The sequence below is a fragment of the Sarcophilus harrisii genome, chromosome 6 (assembly GCF_902635505.1).
Source record: "Sarcophilus harrisii chromosome 6, mSarHar1.11, whole genome shotgun sequence".
Classification (NCBI taxonomy): Eukaryota; Metazoa; Chordata; class Mammalia; order Dasyuromorphia; family Dasyuridae; genus Sarcophilus; species Sarcophilus harrisii.
In genome coordinates this window covers 234,210,314-234,223,838 of record NC_045431.1, presented here as the reverse complement: position 1 = coordinate 234,223,838, position 13,525 = coordinate 234,210,314, and the positions used below count along the sequence as shown (strand labels likewise).

The window sequence follows — 13,525 nt, the reverse complement described above, 5'->3', positions numbered from 1 at the left end:
CTAACCTGGAGTCAGAAAGACCTGAGTTCAAATTCACCTTTAGACACTAGCTGTGTGATACCTGGACAAGACCATTGGTCTCAGTTTTGTCATTTTTTCTAAAAGGCCTTTTATTTTCAAAATATATGCATAGCTAATTTTCAACATCCAGTCCTGCAAAACCTTGTATTCCAAATGGGATATGAATGTTGTGGAAGATTATTGTTCTGTAAGAAACGATCATCAGGAGGATTTCAGAGAGGCTTGGAGAGACCTAACGGATGCTGAGTGAAATGAACGGAGCAGGAGATCATCATATACTTCAACAAGGGGACAGGTCAGTTCTCCGAGAGCCTCCACAACTGTGAATCATAACATCTGAAGGGGTTGCAAAGCAGCCTTTACTGACACAAGTATTGCTTGTGGATTGGGAATGAAATAAATTGGAGGCAAGACGGAAGAGGAGAGAGGTCAGACAACGCAACGGCCTCTCAGTGGAGAGGTCAGAGAATGCAATGGCCTCTCAGTCTCCTTGTATCATCATCATTATCATCCTCTCACATGAAGGGATCCATTCTATGGGTCTGAGTTGGATCACCAGCAGCCACTGGCAGGTGGCTCCCATATCCCAGCATCTGGGATAAACTTTGTTCTAATTTGTTTAGAATATCACTATGTCTGTCTAAATCATGAGCCCATTTTGATGGTTTTGTAATTTCAAAAAATGAGTTGAAGGAAATGACCAAGAAAACCCCAAATAGGGAGTCACAAAGGTCAGATCAGGACCGTGTGTGTGTGTGCGTGTGTGTGTGTAAATATAAAAAAGGAAGAGCACTTCCCCCCCTCAATTTTTGACAAAATAAAATATTTAATTCCTATTAGGAAAAAAGAAATACAGAAAGGGACATAAATATGACAATTTTCCTATTGCCTTGTTAAATGTATTACATATGTGTGCTTTTAAAAATTATTCATAATAGAAACTTGTAATTTATTATACAATCCTTTTTCTTTGTATACTGAAATGCTTTTAATGATTAATTTCATAATTTTTAAAACAAAAAGAAAATTATTTCAATAGCTATATGTATAATGGATTAGAGTAGAGAGAGATGAATTACAGTGAAACTTGAGGAGACTTGTATGAATAAATTCACAGTGAAGTGAGTAGAGGCAGGAAAACATTTTTTACAAGGAAATGAACCCCTTTGAAAGACTTCAGAACATTGATTAATGCAATGACCACCCATGATTCCAGAGAACTGATGAAGAATATAACTCACTTTCTGATAAGAGAGGTGATAGATTCATACTAGAATGAAATGTATATTTTTAGGCATGGCCAATGTGGAAATTTGATTTGCTTGACTATGCATACTTGTTTTGAATTTAAATACAAAAAAAGGATCATTTCCACATATCACAACATAAAAGAGGATTCAATATAAAACCATGAATTTCCATTTCACAGTTTACTTTTTGTGGAAAAATGTAATAATGACTACACATTTTCTTTTTTTTCTTTCCTTAGTGTATATATATATATATATATATATATATATATATATATTTTGTTATAGCTTTTTATTTAAAAGATATATGCATAGGTAATTTTTCAGCACTGACAGTTGCAAATCCTTTTGTTCTAACTTTTTCCCTCCTTCCCCCACCTCTTCCCCCCAGATGGCAGGTTGACCAATACATGTTAAATATATTAAAGTATAAGTTAAATACAATATAAGTATACATGTCCAAACAGTTATTTTGCTGTACAAAAAGAGTCGGACTTTGAAATAGTGTACAATTAGCCTGTGAAGGAAATCCAAAATGCAGGCGGACAAAAACAGAGGGATTGAGAATTCTATGCAGTGGTTCATAGTCATCTCCCAGAGTTCTTTCTCTGGGTGTAACTGGTTCAGTTCATTACTGCTCTATTGGAACTGATTTAGTTCATCTCATTGCTGATGAAGGCCACGTCCATCAGAATTGATCATCATACAGTATCGTTGTTGAGGTATATAATGATCTCCTGGTCCTGCTCATTTCACTCAGCATCAGTTCATGTAAGTATCGCCAATCCTTTCTGTATTCATCCTGCTGGTCATTTCTTACAGAACAATAATATTCCATAACATTCACATACCACAATTTACCCGGCCATTCTCCGATTGATGGGCATCCATTCAGTTTCCAGTTTCCGGCCACTACAAAGAGGGCTGCCACAAACATTTTGGCATTTGTCCCTCTCCCTTCTTTAAAATCTCTTTGCGATATAAGCCCAGTAGTAACACTGCTGGATGACTACACATTTTCAAAGCTACCCTGCTTTTCTGTGCTTCCTACTATGCTTTCTTTTGTTCTCTGATGTGTACTTTTTTTTTTCTCCCTCTCCACTCTGCCCCAGAGAAGATTACTAGAAGACACAGATATGTCTATGGATATATAAAACCGTGCTATACACACTTCTATTAATCAGTTCTTTCTCTGGAGGTAGATAGCATCTTTCTTCATAGATCCTTTGTAGTCAATTTAAGTATAGTACTCAGAATAATTTGGTTACAATTATTCTTTGAACATGATTGCTGTTACTGCATCCAATGTTCTCTTGAGTCCTGTTCATTTTTTTCATTATTTTGTCCAAGTTTTTCTATCCACTGGCTCATTATTTCTTATAGCCCATCCTACTACTCCAGTATTCCACCACACTCATACACCACAACTTGTTCAGTCATTCCCCAATGGACATCTTCTCAATTTCCAGTTCTTTGCTTCCACAAAATCCTCACACCTCTCTGTGTAATGTTTATCCTCACTTCACAGGTGAGTCGACTGAGGTTAAAAGGTTTAGTGACTTGCCCAGTGTCACATTGACCTAAGAGTCCAGGGCAGGATTTGAATTCAGAGCTTCCTGACTCCAAGCAGAGTACACTCTATTCCCCAAGCCACATGGCTGCCTGGATACAGAACTAAGAATTGCTGGTTGTTAGGCAAATCAACAACATGCTCATCTCCTTTCACACTTCTCATCCCAAGGCAGCCATATCTGTAAAGCACTTTGGCTGGGAGTTTCTAGACACCACAAGAGCCACATCTCCTGTACTGAATTAACTTGGTTAGAAACTTGAAAGGAAGCATTCATCCCAGAAAAATCCCAAAATATAATAATATAATCCAACACAATCAAATCCTCTTATCAGACAGGCACCTGAGGGGTCCAGACCTAAGCAGAAACTGTTTTCCTTCCATACTGCAGAGTTATTTCATAGACAGGGTTAATTTCATCTTGCATTTCATCATCTTTGTCATCGTCATCATTGCCATTGCCATCATCATCACTCTCCTGATATCCAGTGGGAGTGAGGAGCTCTTAGCTCATCTTCAGATTACATTTAAATGGTTCAGGGTGCAAAGAGGGGCTCAATAATTCATCAAAACTACGTTCACTTCCACTATTCTCTGGGTCACCAGAAGCTAAAATAGAAGGATGTTTGGTCAGATTTGAGCCTAAAGAGAATGAGTCATCATCTTCCTGTCACCTTTTTAATACTCTCTCTTTCTGCAGTTCTTCCTCCTCTTCTCTGGCTTTCAAACCTTTTCTGCTTCTTTTCACAGCTATTCAAGTTTGCTCAAATGTGGCCTCCAACTCCTAGCTTTCTTTCCAAGGCTGGTGAAGCTGATGGAGGACAGCTCCCGATTGGTTATTGGACACACCAATGTCATCACTGTCTCTGGAGGCTTCCATGCCACTTCCTGGCACAATTACAGACCTAGACCCCAATATGCTCACCCAGATCTGCTCCAATTATTCCTAATATCATAATCTCTAGAATAATTCAGGTGTATATTTGGATATTTTTTCATTAATAAAAACTGAAACCTTTCTCATTATCAATTACTGAATCCCTCCAAGTTATTAGAAATGGTTTATCTAAAAAAGTGGAAAAATCCCTTTTCCCCACTAGTACTTTTCATATTAAATATCTTACTCTTCTTGGATTAAGTAACCAAATATACAATGCATACAAAGATATAAATATTTCTGTCACACAGACTCTGGATTCAGTGGTCATCTCCAGTTGTGTTGTCAGGTTGGTTCCCAGAGCTCTTTACTTCTCCCCTCAGTATTCTAGGGCAACTCAGATATTCTGGGTTTCCCCCCCCCAGTACCTAAGCACTCATCCAGCATGTTCTCTCCAATATCAGTCACCATCTCCCCAATACCAACTAATCAATTAAAAGCCATTTGTTTTTACAGAGAGATCCTGAGAAAGCCTAGCAAGGACTGAAGTACTCCCAAAGTACTCCCAAAGCCTCCCAAAGTGGGATATTGATACTTAGTCTCTTAGTCTCTAGGTAGAGGGAATGCAAAACTCTTGGCTACAACACCTTCCTCCCACACCCTTCTGGGTGTGGTGTAGCTAATGGATGAGCTGCTCCTTTTATTATGAAACACTGCATCTGGTCTGCCAAGATGATTTGCTGCTGGGCTTGTCTAAGCAAGTAGTTTTTCAAAGCTGGCATCAGCTACTGGGGCTCACAGAGGGCTGGTACCAGATCCAGATGGGCTTCTGAAGTCTCCTCAGATTATAAAATCATGCTACTATCCACACTGCCCTAAGATCAGGAAGGAAGGTCCACAACAGACAAAAGAAATAGAGGTGTCTGTAAGCAGGGACTCTGCCACCCAGCCGCTTCCAGCCATTCTTGCCTCACTCATCCCTAGGGGAGAAATTGGGGCTCAGATGAGTCTGAGTATTTGTATATATACTCAATTCTGATTCAGAGGCCAATTAAAAGGGGATCCATAAGGTGAGCCATTGATAAAAGAACATTGATGTTCCTTGAGGAACAGAAGACACCCTCACAGACCCTGAAAAAGCCAGGTGAAGGGCTCCCTACCCCCATTACACATTTCTGGAAGCAAGCACAGACCTCCACTTAGGTTGGTATCAAACAGAACATAGTGCACATACTCTAAATCCTGGGCTTCATTGACCAGTCCCTCTACTGGATTTCCACTATTTAAACTATTTTAAATTATATTTAATAAATATAATTTATAAATTATAAAATGTAATTTATTAATATAAATTAATTATATATATATATATATATATATATATATAAAAACTCAAACCAAAAGCTAATATTATTTGAAATGGAAGAATGTTATAAGCTCAAAGCAAAGGAAACCCCAAAACAGATATTTGAAAACTGGCTGCCACAAAACTTGGAGTTCAAAGGGACAAGCTTTCCCCTTAGTCCTGAGGATGCTTTGGGACTATTATGAGATTTGAACGGGCTTCAATCTGGCCCAGGAGTGATGAAAGGGGTACATATTGTCTACAAGGGACAGGAGTGAGAAGATAAGGTTCAGGACAAAGGAGTTTCATGGTAGCCCCAGCAGCAGGATGGTATGTCTGGACTGACTCATGTTTTATCAGGCTGAACCAGAAAGAATGGGCAGAAAACAAAAGAGAAAGGAGAAAGGAGAAGTGAAACCAGAGAATGGTGAAGAAGAGAGAGGTTAATGTGGGCCATAATACTTCTAAAGGCATCTTGGAACAGAAGATGAGCTAATGATCCTAGTTGTATCTATCTTTTCAAACACTTAAAGAAGCTCCAGAAAAAAAAAAAAAAAAGACCTGATTTTCTTCTTCCTTTGTCTGTCTGGTAATTGATAATCATGTTCTGCTTGCTTCTTTTACCCAAATGCTTCTTGTATCCTGACTTTTAATTCAAATATAAAGAAGGTAGCTAGAAATGTGCAAATATTTAAGCTAGGACAGAGGGCCAAACCTCTTCAGAATGTTAGTAATTTTGTAACTGAGGGCTCCAAGTTATGGTGATTATATTGATAACTTTTAATCTTATATAAGTTCCATAAAAAAGAGAAATTACATGGGCCTAAGGACCACCACATTTCTTCCAGGCTGAAAGGTGAACTAATCATAACCGAACATGGCTAATTAAATATCTATCCAGAAGGAGAGTAGGGAAGAGGGGACCATGTCTGGAAAAAAGACTACATCTTAAATTTCTCTCTAGGAGAGCGAGAAGAAAAACTTGGAAAGAATTCATCTTTTCCCCTATCAACTAGAGAGAAGGGAGCAGAAAATGCCGAGTCCCAGCCAGCTAACCATAGTGATATCCATGGTTGTTATATTATTATAATACCAGCTTCAAAATCTCCCCCACAAAGACCAGGGATGACGTTCCCATATCTTTTAATGGAGATTTATCTGAAAAACAAGATGAAGAGAGCTTTTTTGTGAGATAACTATTTTAACTCATATTGTGAAGCATCAGTAACAGAATTTGTGAGAGATTTTTCTTGTTTTTGAGAGTCAAATCGCTGGGACTGTTTTTATAATTAAGAAGTTAGCGTTTATACTGGTGGTCAAAGATAATATTGTCTGCAAAAAGGATAATTTCATCTCCCCCCATATCTATTTCTTTCTTTGTTTTCTTGTGTTATTTAAATTAAGTTTAAATTTTTTCCTTAAGAACTGCTTTAGCTGTACCCAATAGGATTATACTCCGTTTTTCTGAGTAGGCAATTCTTGGCTGTATGTCTTATCTCTTGGGTTCTAAAACAGTATAATCCAAGCTCTTTACTTCTTTATAGTGATGGTTGCTAAAGTTTGAGTGATGCTGATTATATTTCCTTAAGATTTAAATTCTTTCTTCCTAGCTAGTCACAGTGTTTTTGTTTTTTTTTTTTTCTTGACTTGCAAAACTCTCGATTTTGGCTACAATGTTCCTGGGGGGTTTTATTTTGAAATTTCTTTCAAGAAGTGACTTTTTCTATTTTGATTTTGCCCTCTGGTTCTGAAAGATGTGCAATTATCTTATGATTTCTCAAAACATGATGTCTAATCTTCTCTAGATCCTCTTTTTATCTTAATGAGGTTCATTGTAGTTTATTCTACTTTCTCCCCCCAGGCTTTTGACTGTTTTAATATTCTGTTTAAACAGAAATCAATTTTCTGTTTGGTCCATTATACTTTTTCCAGGAGTTGGTTACTTGGTTAAGAATTTATGCCTCTCATTCCAAGTTGTTAATTCTCATTTCAATTTTTTCTTCTATTGTTTTCATTCTTTTCTAATTTTCCCCCAGTCCTGCCTTTTATTTTCCAATTATTTCTTCTAACATTCTCATTTTATAAAATAATATTTTAGCTTTTTTCTTTTTATTTTTGACTCTTGCTTTATCTCTTCCAGTAATTCTTGCTGAACTTTGTACCCGAGTTGTTTTTTCATTGGGAATCATTCTCTTCTTGGTTTGTGTGTGTGTGTTTGAAGAAGCAATTGGAGTTAAGTGACTTGCCCAAGGTTACTGTTAAGTGTCTGTGATGGATTTAGATTTGAACTTGGGTCCTCTTAATTCTAGGGTTGCTCCTCTATCCATTGAGCCACTTAGCTGCCCCAAATCATTCTTTTCTTGTGGTTTTAAATTGAGTGTCCCTGTCATCATAATAGTTTTCTATGATGGGGCTCTTTTTTTACTTGCTCATTCTTCTTTCCTTACAGCTTGACTTTAAACTTCATGTGAGGGTCAGGCTCTGCACATTTGTGAAGAGAATGGTTTGGTCCCCTTTGGTACTGCTTTGCTTTCCTGGAATACTGTGTTATTTCAGGAAGTCAGGGACAGGTTGGAGAATTGCAAAACTTCCAAAGTGTTCCCAAAGGGTTCTGGTTCAAGGTTATTACTCTTTGGATTCGGATGGCACTAGTTATTCCTCTCCCATTCTCACCCTCACCTCCTACTGAAACCCATGGAAATTCACCAACTTTGGTTTTCATACCTCATTAGGAGCCTAAGTTGACTGTGGCCCTTTGATTGATGGCTTGGAGGGCAGCATAAAAAACTCCCCTCCCCCCCAAAAAAATCTCCATTTAAAAGAGGGCTCAGAAGACCAGCCAATTCATTTTCCAACAGCTGCCCTCTTTGGATTCTGTCATTCACAGGCCCACCCCATTCCACTTTCCCATTTCCTTTAGTATGTTATCTTTCCCCCATTAGATTTTTAAGTTCCTGGAGGACAGGAACTTTGGTTTTTCTTATTTGTGACTCAGCTCTGGTCAACGTCCCAGAACGGGGGTTTGCTCAGTCCGCAGCTCCTCCCTGGGCCACTTTGTCTCAGTGCAGTCCCCTCATCTGTCCACTCTGTTTGACACCTTCCTAGCATGGGCCTGGGAGTCTTCCAGCCCTGGCGCCGACCCCGCTTCTGGCCTTCTCTTTGTTCTCTCCTTCAGGCCTCCCCACTGCAGAGGACCTGCTGCTCTCACTCAGCCCTCTCTGCCCTGCAGAGAACTTGCTAATGGGGATGTTTTCCCCCCCTCCTAAGATCACTCAGGGTGCGCTTAACCTTGAAATCAGGGGAACACATGAGGTCCTGGCACAGTTACTGTGGCTTTGTGAACCTGGCACAAGATTGAGTCCCTAGAAACTCACAACCTGCTTCAGAGGGTGAAAGCATTGAAAACAGGAGCCAGGGTTGGTCACTGAACGATGCTTTTCATAACATGGTTTTAAGGAGTACGAGCCACATGATTTCTCTCAATGAACGGCTCTGTGGAATTATCAGCAGCCTCGTCTCCTTAATTTCCACCGCCACCGGCCCATTTGTGTTGTGCTGGTCTCAACCTCAATTTATCTGCCAACAAATTGCTGTGGCTCCCTATTACCTCCAGGATCAACCCGGCTGCTTCCAGTCATTCCCCTTTCCCTTCGTGTATTCTTAGACCCAGAGACACTGGCCTCCTGGCTGTTGCTTGAACAAGCTGTTCCACCTCCAGATCGGGGATTTTCCCTGGCTGTGACCCTGGAACGCTGCCCCTGCGGTTTCCTTTTAAGTCCCAGCTAAAACTGCACCTGCTAATCAGGGAAGCCTTTCGGGATCTCCCTGGCTTCTCTGCGGCTGCCTTTGCCCTTCTCTGCATCTACAGGGAGTGGCTCACACAAGGCGGGGAGCCTGGCCAGGCCGGGTCAGGGTCGCTCACCTGCCGCCCCCGGCCACAGCGTCATTGTCTCCCGGCGCAAATGATGGGCCTTCAAGATGAAGGCCCCGCTGCCATGCTCCCCCAGGAGGCGCCTTTACAGTGCTCCCCATGGGAGAGAGGCGCCCTTATAGTGCTCCCCACACGGAGGCCCTACGGCAGTGCTCCCCATGGGAGAGAGGCGCCCTTATAGTGCTCCCCACACGGAGGCCCTACGGCAGTGCTCCCCATGGGAGAGAGGCGCCCTTACAGTGCTCCCCACACGGAGGCCCTACGGCAGTGCTCCCCATGGGAGAGGCGCCCTTACAGTGCTCCCCACACGGAGGCCCTACGGCAGTGCTCCCCATGGGAGAGAGGCGCCCTTACAGTGCTCCCCGCACGGAGGCCCTACGGCAGTGCTCCCCATGGGAGAGAGGCGCCCTTACAGTGCTCCCCACACGGAGGCCCTACGGCAGTGCTCCCCATGGGAGAGAGGCGCCCTTACAGTGCTCCCCACACGGAGGCCCTACGGCAGTGCTCCCCAATGGGAAGGCGCTGCCGGGATGCTCCCCACACGGAGGCCCTACGGCAGTGCTCCCCATGGGAGAGAGGCGCCCTTACAGTGCTCCCCGCATGGAGGCCCTACGGCAGTGCTCCCCATGGGAGAGAGGCGCCCTTACAGTGCTCCCCACACGGAGGCCCTACGGCAGTGCTCCCCAATGGGAAGGCGCTGCCGGGGATGTCCTGCCGGAAGCCCTTGGCAGTGCTCCCCAGGAGGAGGCGCTTTGTGCTCCCATGGGAGAGGGTGCCCTTACAGTGCTCCCCTTTGAGGGCCCCTACGGCAGTGCTCCCCATGGGAGAGAGGCGCCCTTACAGTGCTCCCCACACGGAGGCCCTACGGCAGTGCTCCCCATGGGAGAGAGGCGCCCTTACAGTGCTCCCCGCACGGAGGCCCTACGGCAGTGCTCCCCATGGGAGAGAGGCGCCCTTACAGTGCTCCCCACACGGAGGCCCTACGGCAGTGCTCCCCATGGGGAGAGGAGGTGCCCTTACAGTGCTCCCTTGCAGGGGCTCTGCAGTGCTCCCCATGGGAGAGAGGCGCCCTTACAGTGCTCCCACACGGAGGCCCTACGGCAGTGCTCCCCATGGGAGAGAGGCGCCCTTACAGTGCTCCCCGCACCGAGGCCCTACGGCAGTGCTCCCCATGGGAAGGCGCTGCCGGGATGCTCCCCGCACCGAGGCGCCGCTGTGGGGCTTCCCTCACCCCGGCTCGGCTTCGCCTCTTTCCCCTTCCTCCCCGGGGGCCATGGCCCAGTGTGACGAGATGCCCACGAGAACCCGGGGATTCCCATTTTACAGAGGCGACAGCCGGCAAACGCAGGCCTCGGGGGCGCCATCCCCAGAAGCCTCCGGGCCCCGGTCGCTGCGGCCACAGTCCCTGGGCAGCGCCTCCTCTTCCGGGTGTTCTGCGGGCGCGACGTATCCGCCAGGCCTCCTACGCACCAACGTCCCGCCTCCCCTCCCGCTGCGGAAGGGACCAGGGCGGGACCCAGGAGGCCGAAACTCGACGGATCGCCGCTTCAACCAATAGGAAACAAGGAGCTTCGATGGACAACCTACCGGGAACAGTCACGGTCCTGGGGCGTGATGGGCGGGAAGCCCAACCAATGGACGCGGCCGTTCCGAGAGCGGGGCGGGATCGCCGCGGCGGGGCTGGGGAGGGCGAGCCGTCCGAGGGACGCCTTCGCGCTCGTGCGTGCGCGCCCGGTGGGGCGGGGCTGGGGGCGCGCCCCCGCCCGCCGCGCCCCCGCCCGCCGCGCGCGCCCGCGCCCCGGGCCGCCAGGAGCCCATGCGCGGAGCGAGCCGCCCGGCCCGGCCCCAGCCCCAGCCCCGGGCCCCAGGCCCCTCCGGGCCCCCGGCCCGAGGCCCCGGCCCAGGGGCAGCAGTGGCGGAGCGGAAGGAGCCGGCGCAGGAGGCAGTGAGCCCGGTGAGCTCCGGGGAGGGAAGGGAGGCCGGCGAGCGGAGTCGGGGGGGGCGGAGGCTGCGCGCGCGGGCGGGGGGAGGGCGGCGGGGACGGGGGGGGAGGGGACGGCCCCGGGAGGGAGGGGTGGGCTCGGCCCGCCCGGGCCGCGGCCTTTCTCTTCTGGGGCAGGGGCAGGGGCAGGGCGCGGCCGAGGGGCGGGGGCGCGGCCGAGGGTGGGAACGACCCGGGGAGGGGGCGGCCGGTGGGGGGGGGGCGGCTGCCTGCAAACTTGCGAGTCATGGGGGCGCGGGGGCCGGGCGGGGGCGGCCCTGGGGCGTGTCCCCGGCCGGGGCTGGGGGAGGGGCTGTTGGGGGCTCCCTCCCCTCCCTGGCAGGGCCCCTGGGCCGGGGCGCGTGGGGGGGTGGGGCACCGGGGCCCCGAGACAATCTGGCTTCTCCTCAGGAGCCGCCGCTGCCGGGCCACGATGACCGAGTACAAGCTGGTGGTCGTGGGAGCGGGGGGCGTGGGCAAGAGCGCGCTCACCATCCAGCTCATCCAGAATCACTTCGTGGACGAATATGACCCCACGATCGAGGTGCGCGCCCCAGGCGGCGCCCGCTGCCTCCCAGCCGTCCCGTCAGGGCCCCCTCCCCCTGACGCCCCGGGAACTCCCCAGGACCCCGGGCTGTGACACTCCCCAGGACCCCGGATGGCGCCCACCCCTCCCCCACTCCCCAGGACCCCTGACGGCGCCCTCCCCCTCTGACACCCAGGACCTCCGGCAGCACCCTTTGCCCCCCCTAATCCCCAGGACCCTGCACTGTGACCCCCGCTCCCCAGGACCCCGGATGGTGCCCTTCCCCCAACTCTGGATAGTGCTCCCCTCCCCCTACTCTTCCCGACCCCGGACGCCCTTCCCCTCTGACAGCCCATCAGCGTCCTCTCTCTCTGACCCATCGGACCGGATGGTGCCCTCCCCCAGTCCCCAGGACCCTGGACAGGGCCTCCCCCCCTTCCCCAGGTCCCTGCATCCCTCTCCCGCATCCTCCGGCCCCCCTCCCGGGTCCCTGCTCCTCAGGCCCCCCACGGCCGCCTCGCCCACAGGACTCGTACAGGAAGCAGGTGGTCATCGACGGCGAGACCTGCCTGCTGGACATCCTGGACACGGCCGGGCAGGAGGAGTACAGCGCCATGCGGGACCAGTACATGCGCACCGGTGAGGGCTTCCTCTGCGTCTTTGCCATCAACAACACCAAGTCCTTTGAGGACATTCACCAGTACAGGTGAGGCCCCCCCAGGTGCCCCCTCCCCTGCAGGTGCGGCCCCTCTCCCCTGCAGATCGCCCCCTTCCCCCTGCAGGTCGCCCCTCCCCCTGCAGGTGCCCCCTCCCCCTGCAGGATGCCCCCCCCCCCTGCAGGTCGCCCTCCCCCCCCTGCAGGTGTGCCCCCCCTTCCCCCCTGCAGGTGCGGCCCCCTCTCCCCCTGCAGGTGTGCCCCCCCTTCCCCTCCCTGCAGGTGCGGCCCCCCCCCCCCCACCCCCGCCTGCCGGCCAGCGCCCACTTCTCTCCTCCCCGCAGGGAGCAGATCAAGCGGGTGAAGGACTGCGACGACGTGCCCATGGTGCTGGTGGGGAACAAGTGCGACCTGCCGGCCCGGACCGTGGAGACGCGCCAGGCGCAGGAGCTGGCCCGGAGCTACGGCATCCCCTACATCGAGACCTCCGCCAAGACTCGGCAGGTGAGGGCTGCCCCACAGGGGCCCGGGGGGGGGCTCCGAGGGGGGCAGGGGCTGCTCTGAGGGGGGCGGGGCAGGGGGCCCGGGGCGCTCCGAGGGGGGCCCCGGGCTGAGCCGCCCACCCTCACCCTCCTCTCCACAGGGGGTGGAGGACGCCTTCTATACGCTGGTGCGGGAAATCCGGCAGCACAAGCTGAGGAAGCTGAACCCCCCCGACGAGAGCGGCCCCGGGTGTCTGAACTGCAAGTGTGTGATCTCCTGACCGCGGGGTTGAGGTGAGCGGGGCTCCCGGGGCCCCCATCCCCCGGCCTGGCCCTCGCCCCCCCAGACTCAGGCCTGACTTTGCCTTCTGGTCCCTACCCAGGCTGGGGGTTCGGAGGTGCAGGCCCCGAGTGAGGAGGGAGGAGCCGACGGACAGAGGATGGTGGCGGGACGGCCGGACAGGCGGGCCGACAGACAGAAGGGAGACGGCGGTGACCGCCCCTCGCTGCCGCCGGAGTTCCTGGTGCTGCCAGGGAGGGCGAGAGTGGGCACCTCGGACCCCCCCCCCCAGAGGCTCTTTTGCACGGACTGTCTCCAACTCCCCAGCCCCAAACTGCTTCCTCTGCCTCCCCGCCCCCTGCCTGACCCACTGGGCTCATTTCAGTAAATTATTGGATGGTCTTGACCTCGGTGTGGCTGTGGGGGCCAAGGGGGGGGCCCAAAGGAGCCATGTGCAGGAAGCGAGCAGCCCACCCCTAGACAGCTGGAGAAACGGGGGAGGGCGCCTCTGGCCCCTGCCTTTCCCCAAGGGAGTCTAGCCCACTGTGCAGGGGCAGGGCTCTGAGCCCGGGGGTCTCTGCATTTGGGGGGGGGATTCAAGCTGGTC

General features: G+C 50.5%; 1 protein-coding gene across 1 annotated transcript; it reads left to right on the top strand.

The window, feature by feature from the left end:
- The first annotated feature begins 10,885 nt into the window (after window positions 1–10,885).
- HRAS (HRas proto-oncogene, GTPase) lies at window positions 10,886–13,324 on the top strand. The gene is made up of 6 exons (XM_031942573.1): window positions 10,886–10,948; window positions 11,387–11,519; window positions 12,029–12,207; window positions 12,501–12,660; window positions 12,800–12,932; window positions 13,022–13,324. The coding sequence occupies exons 2-5, from the start codon at window positions 11,409–11,411 to the stop codon at window positions 12,917–12,919; spliced, it is 570 nt and encodes a 189-aa protein (XP_031798433.1). The 5' UTR covers window positions 10,886–10,948; window positions 11,387–11,408; the 3' UTR covers window positions 12,920–12,932; window positions 13,022–13,324.
- The last annotated feature ends 201 nt before the right edge of the window (window positions 13,325–13,525 follow it).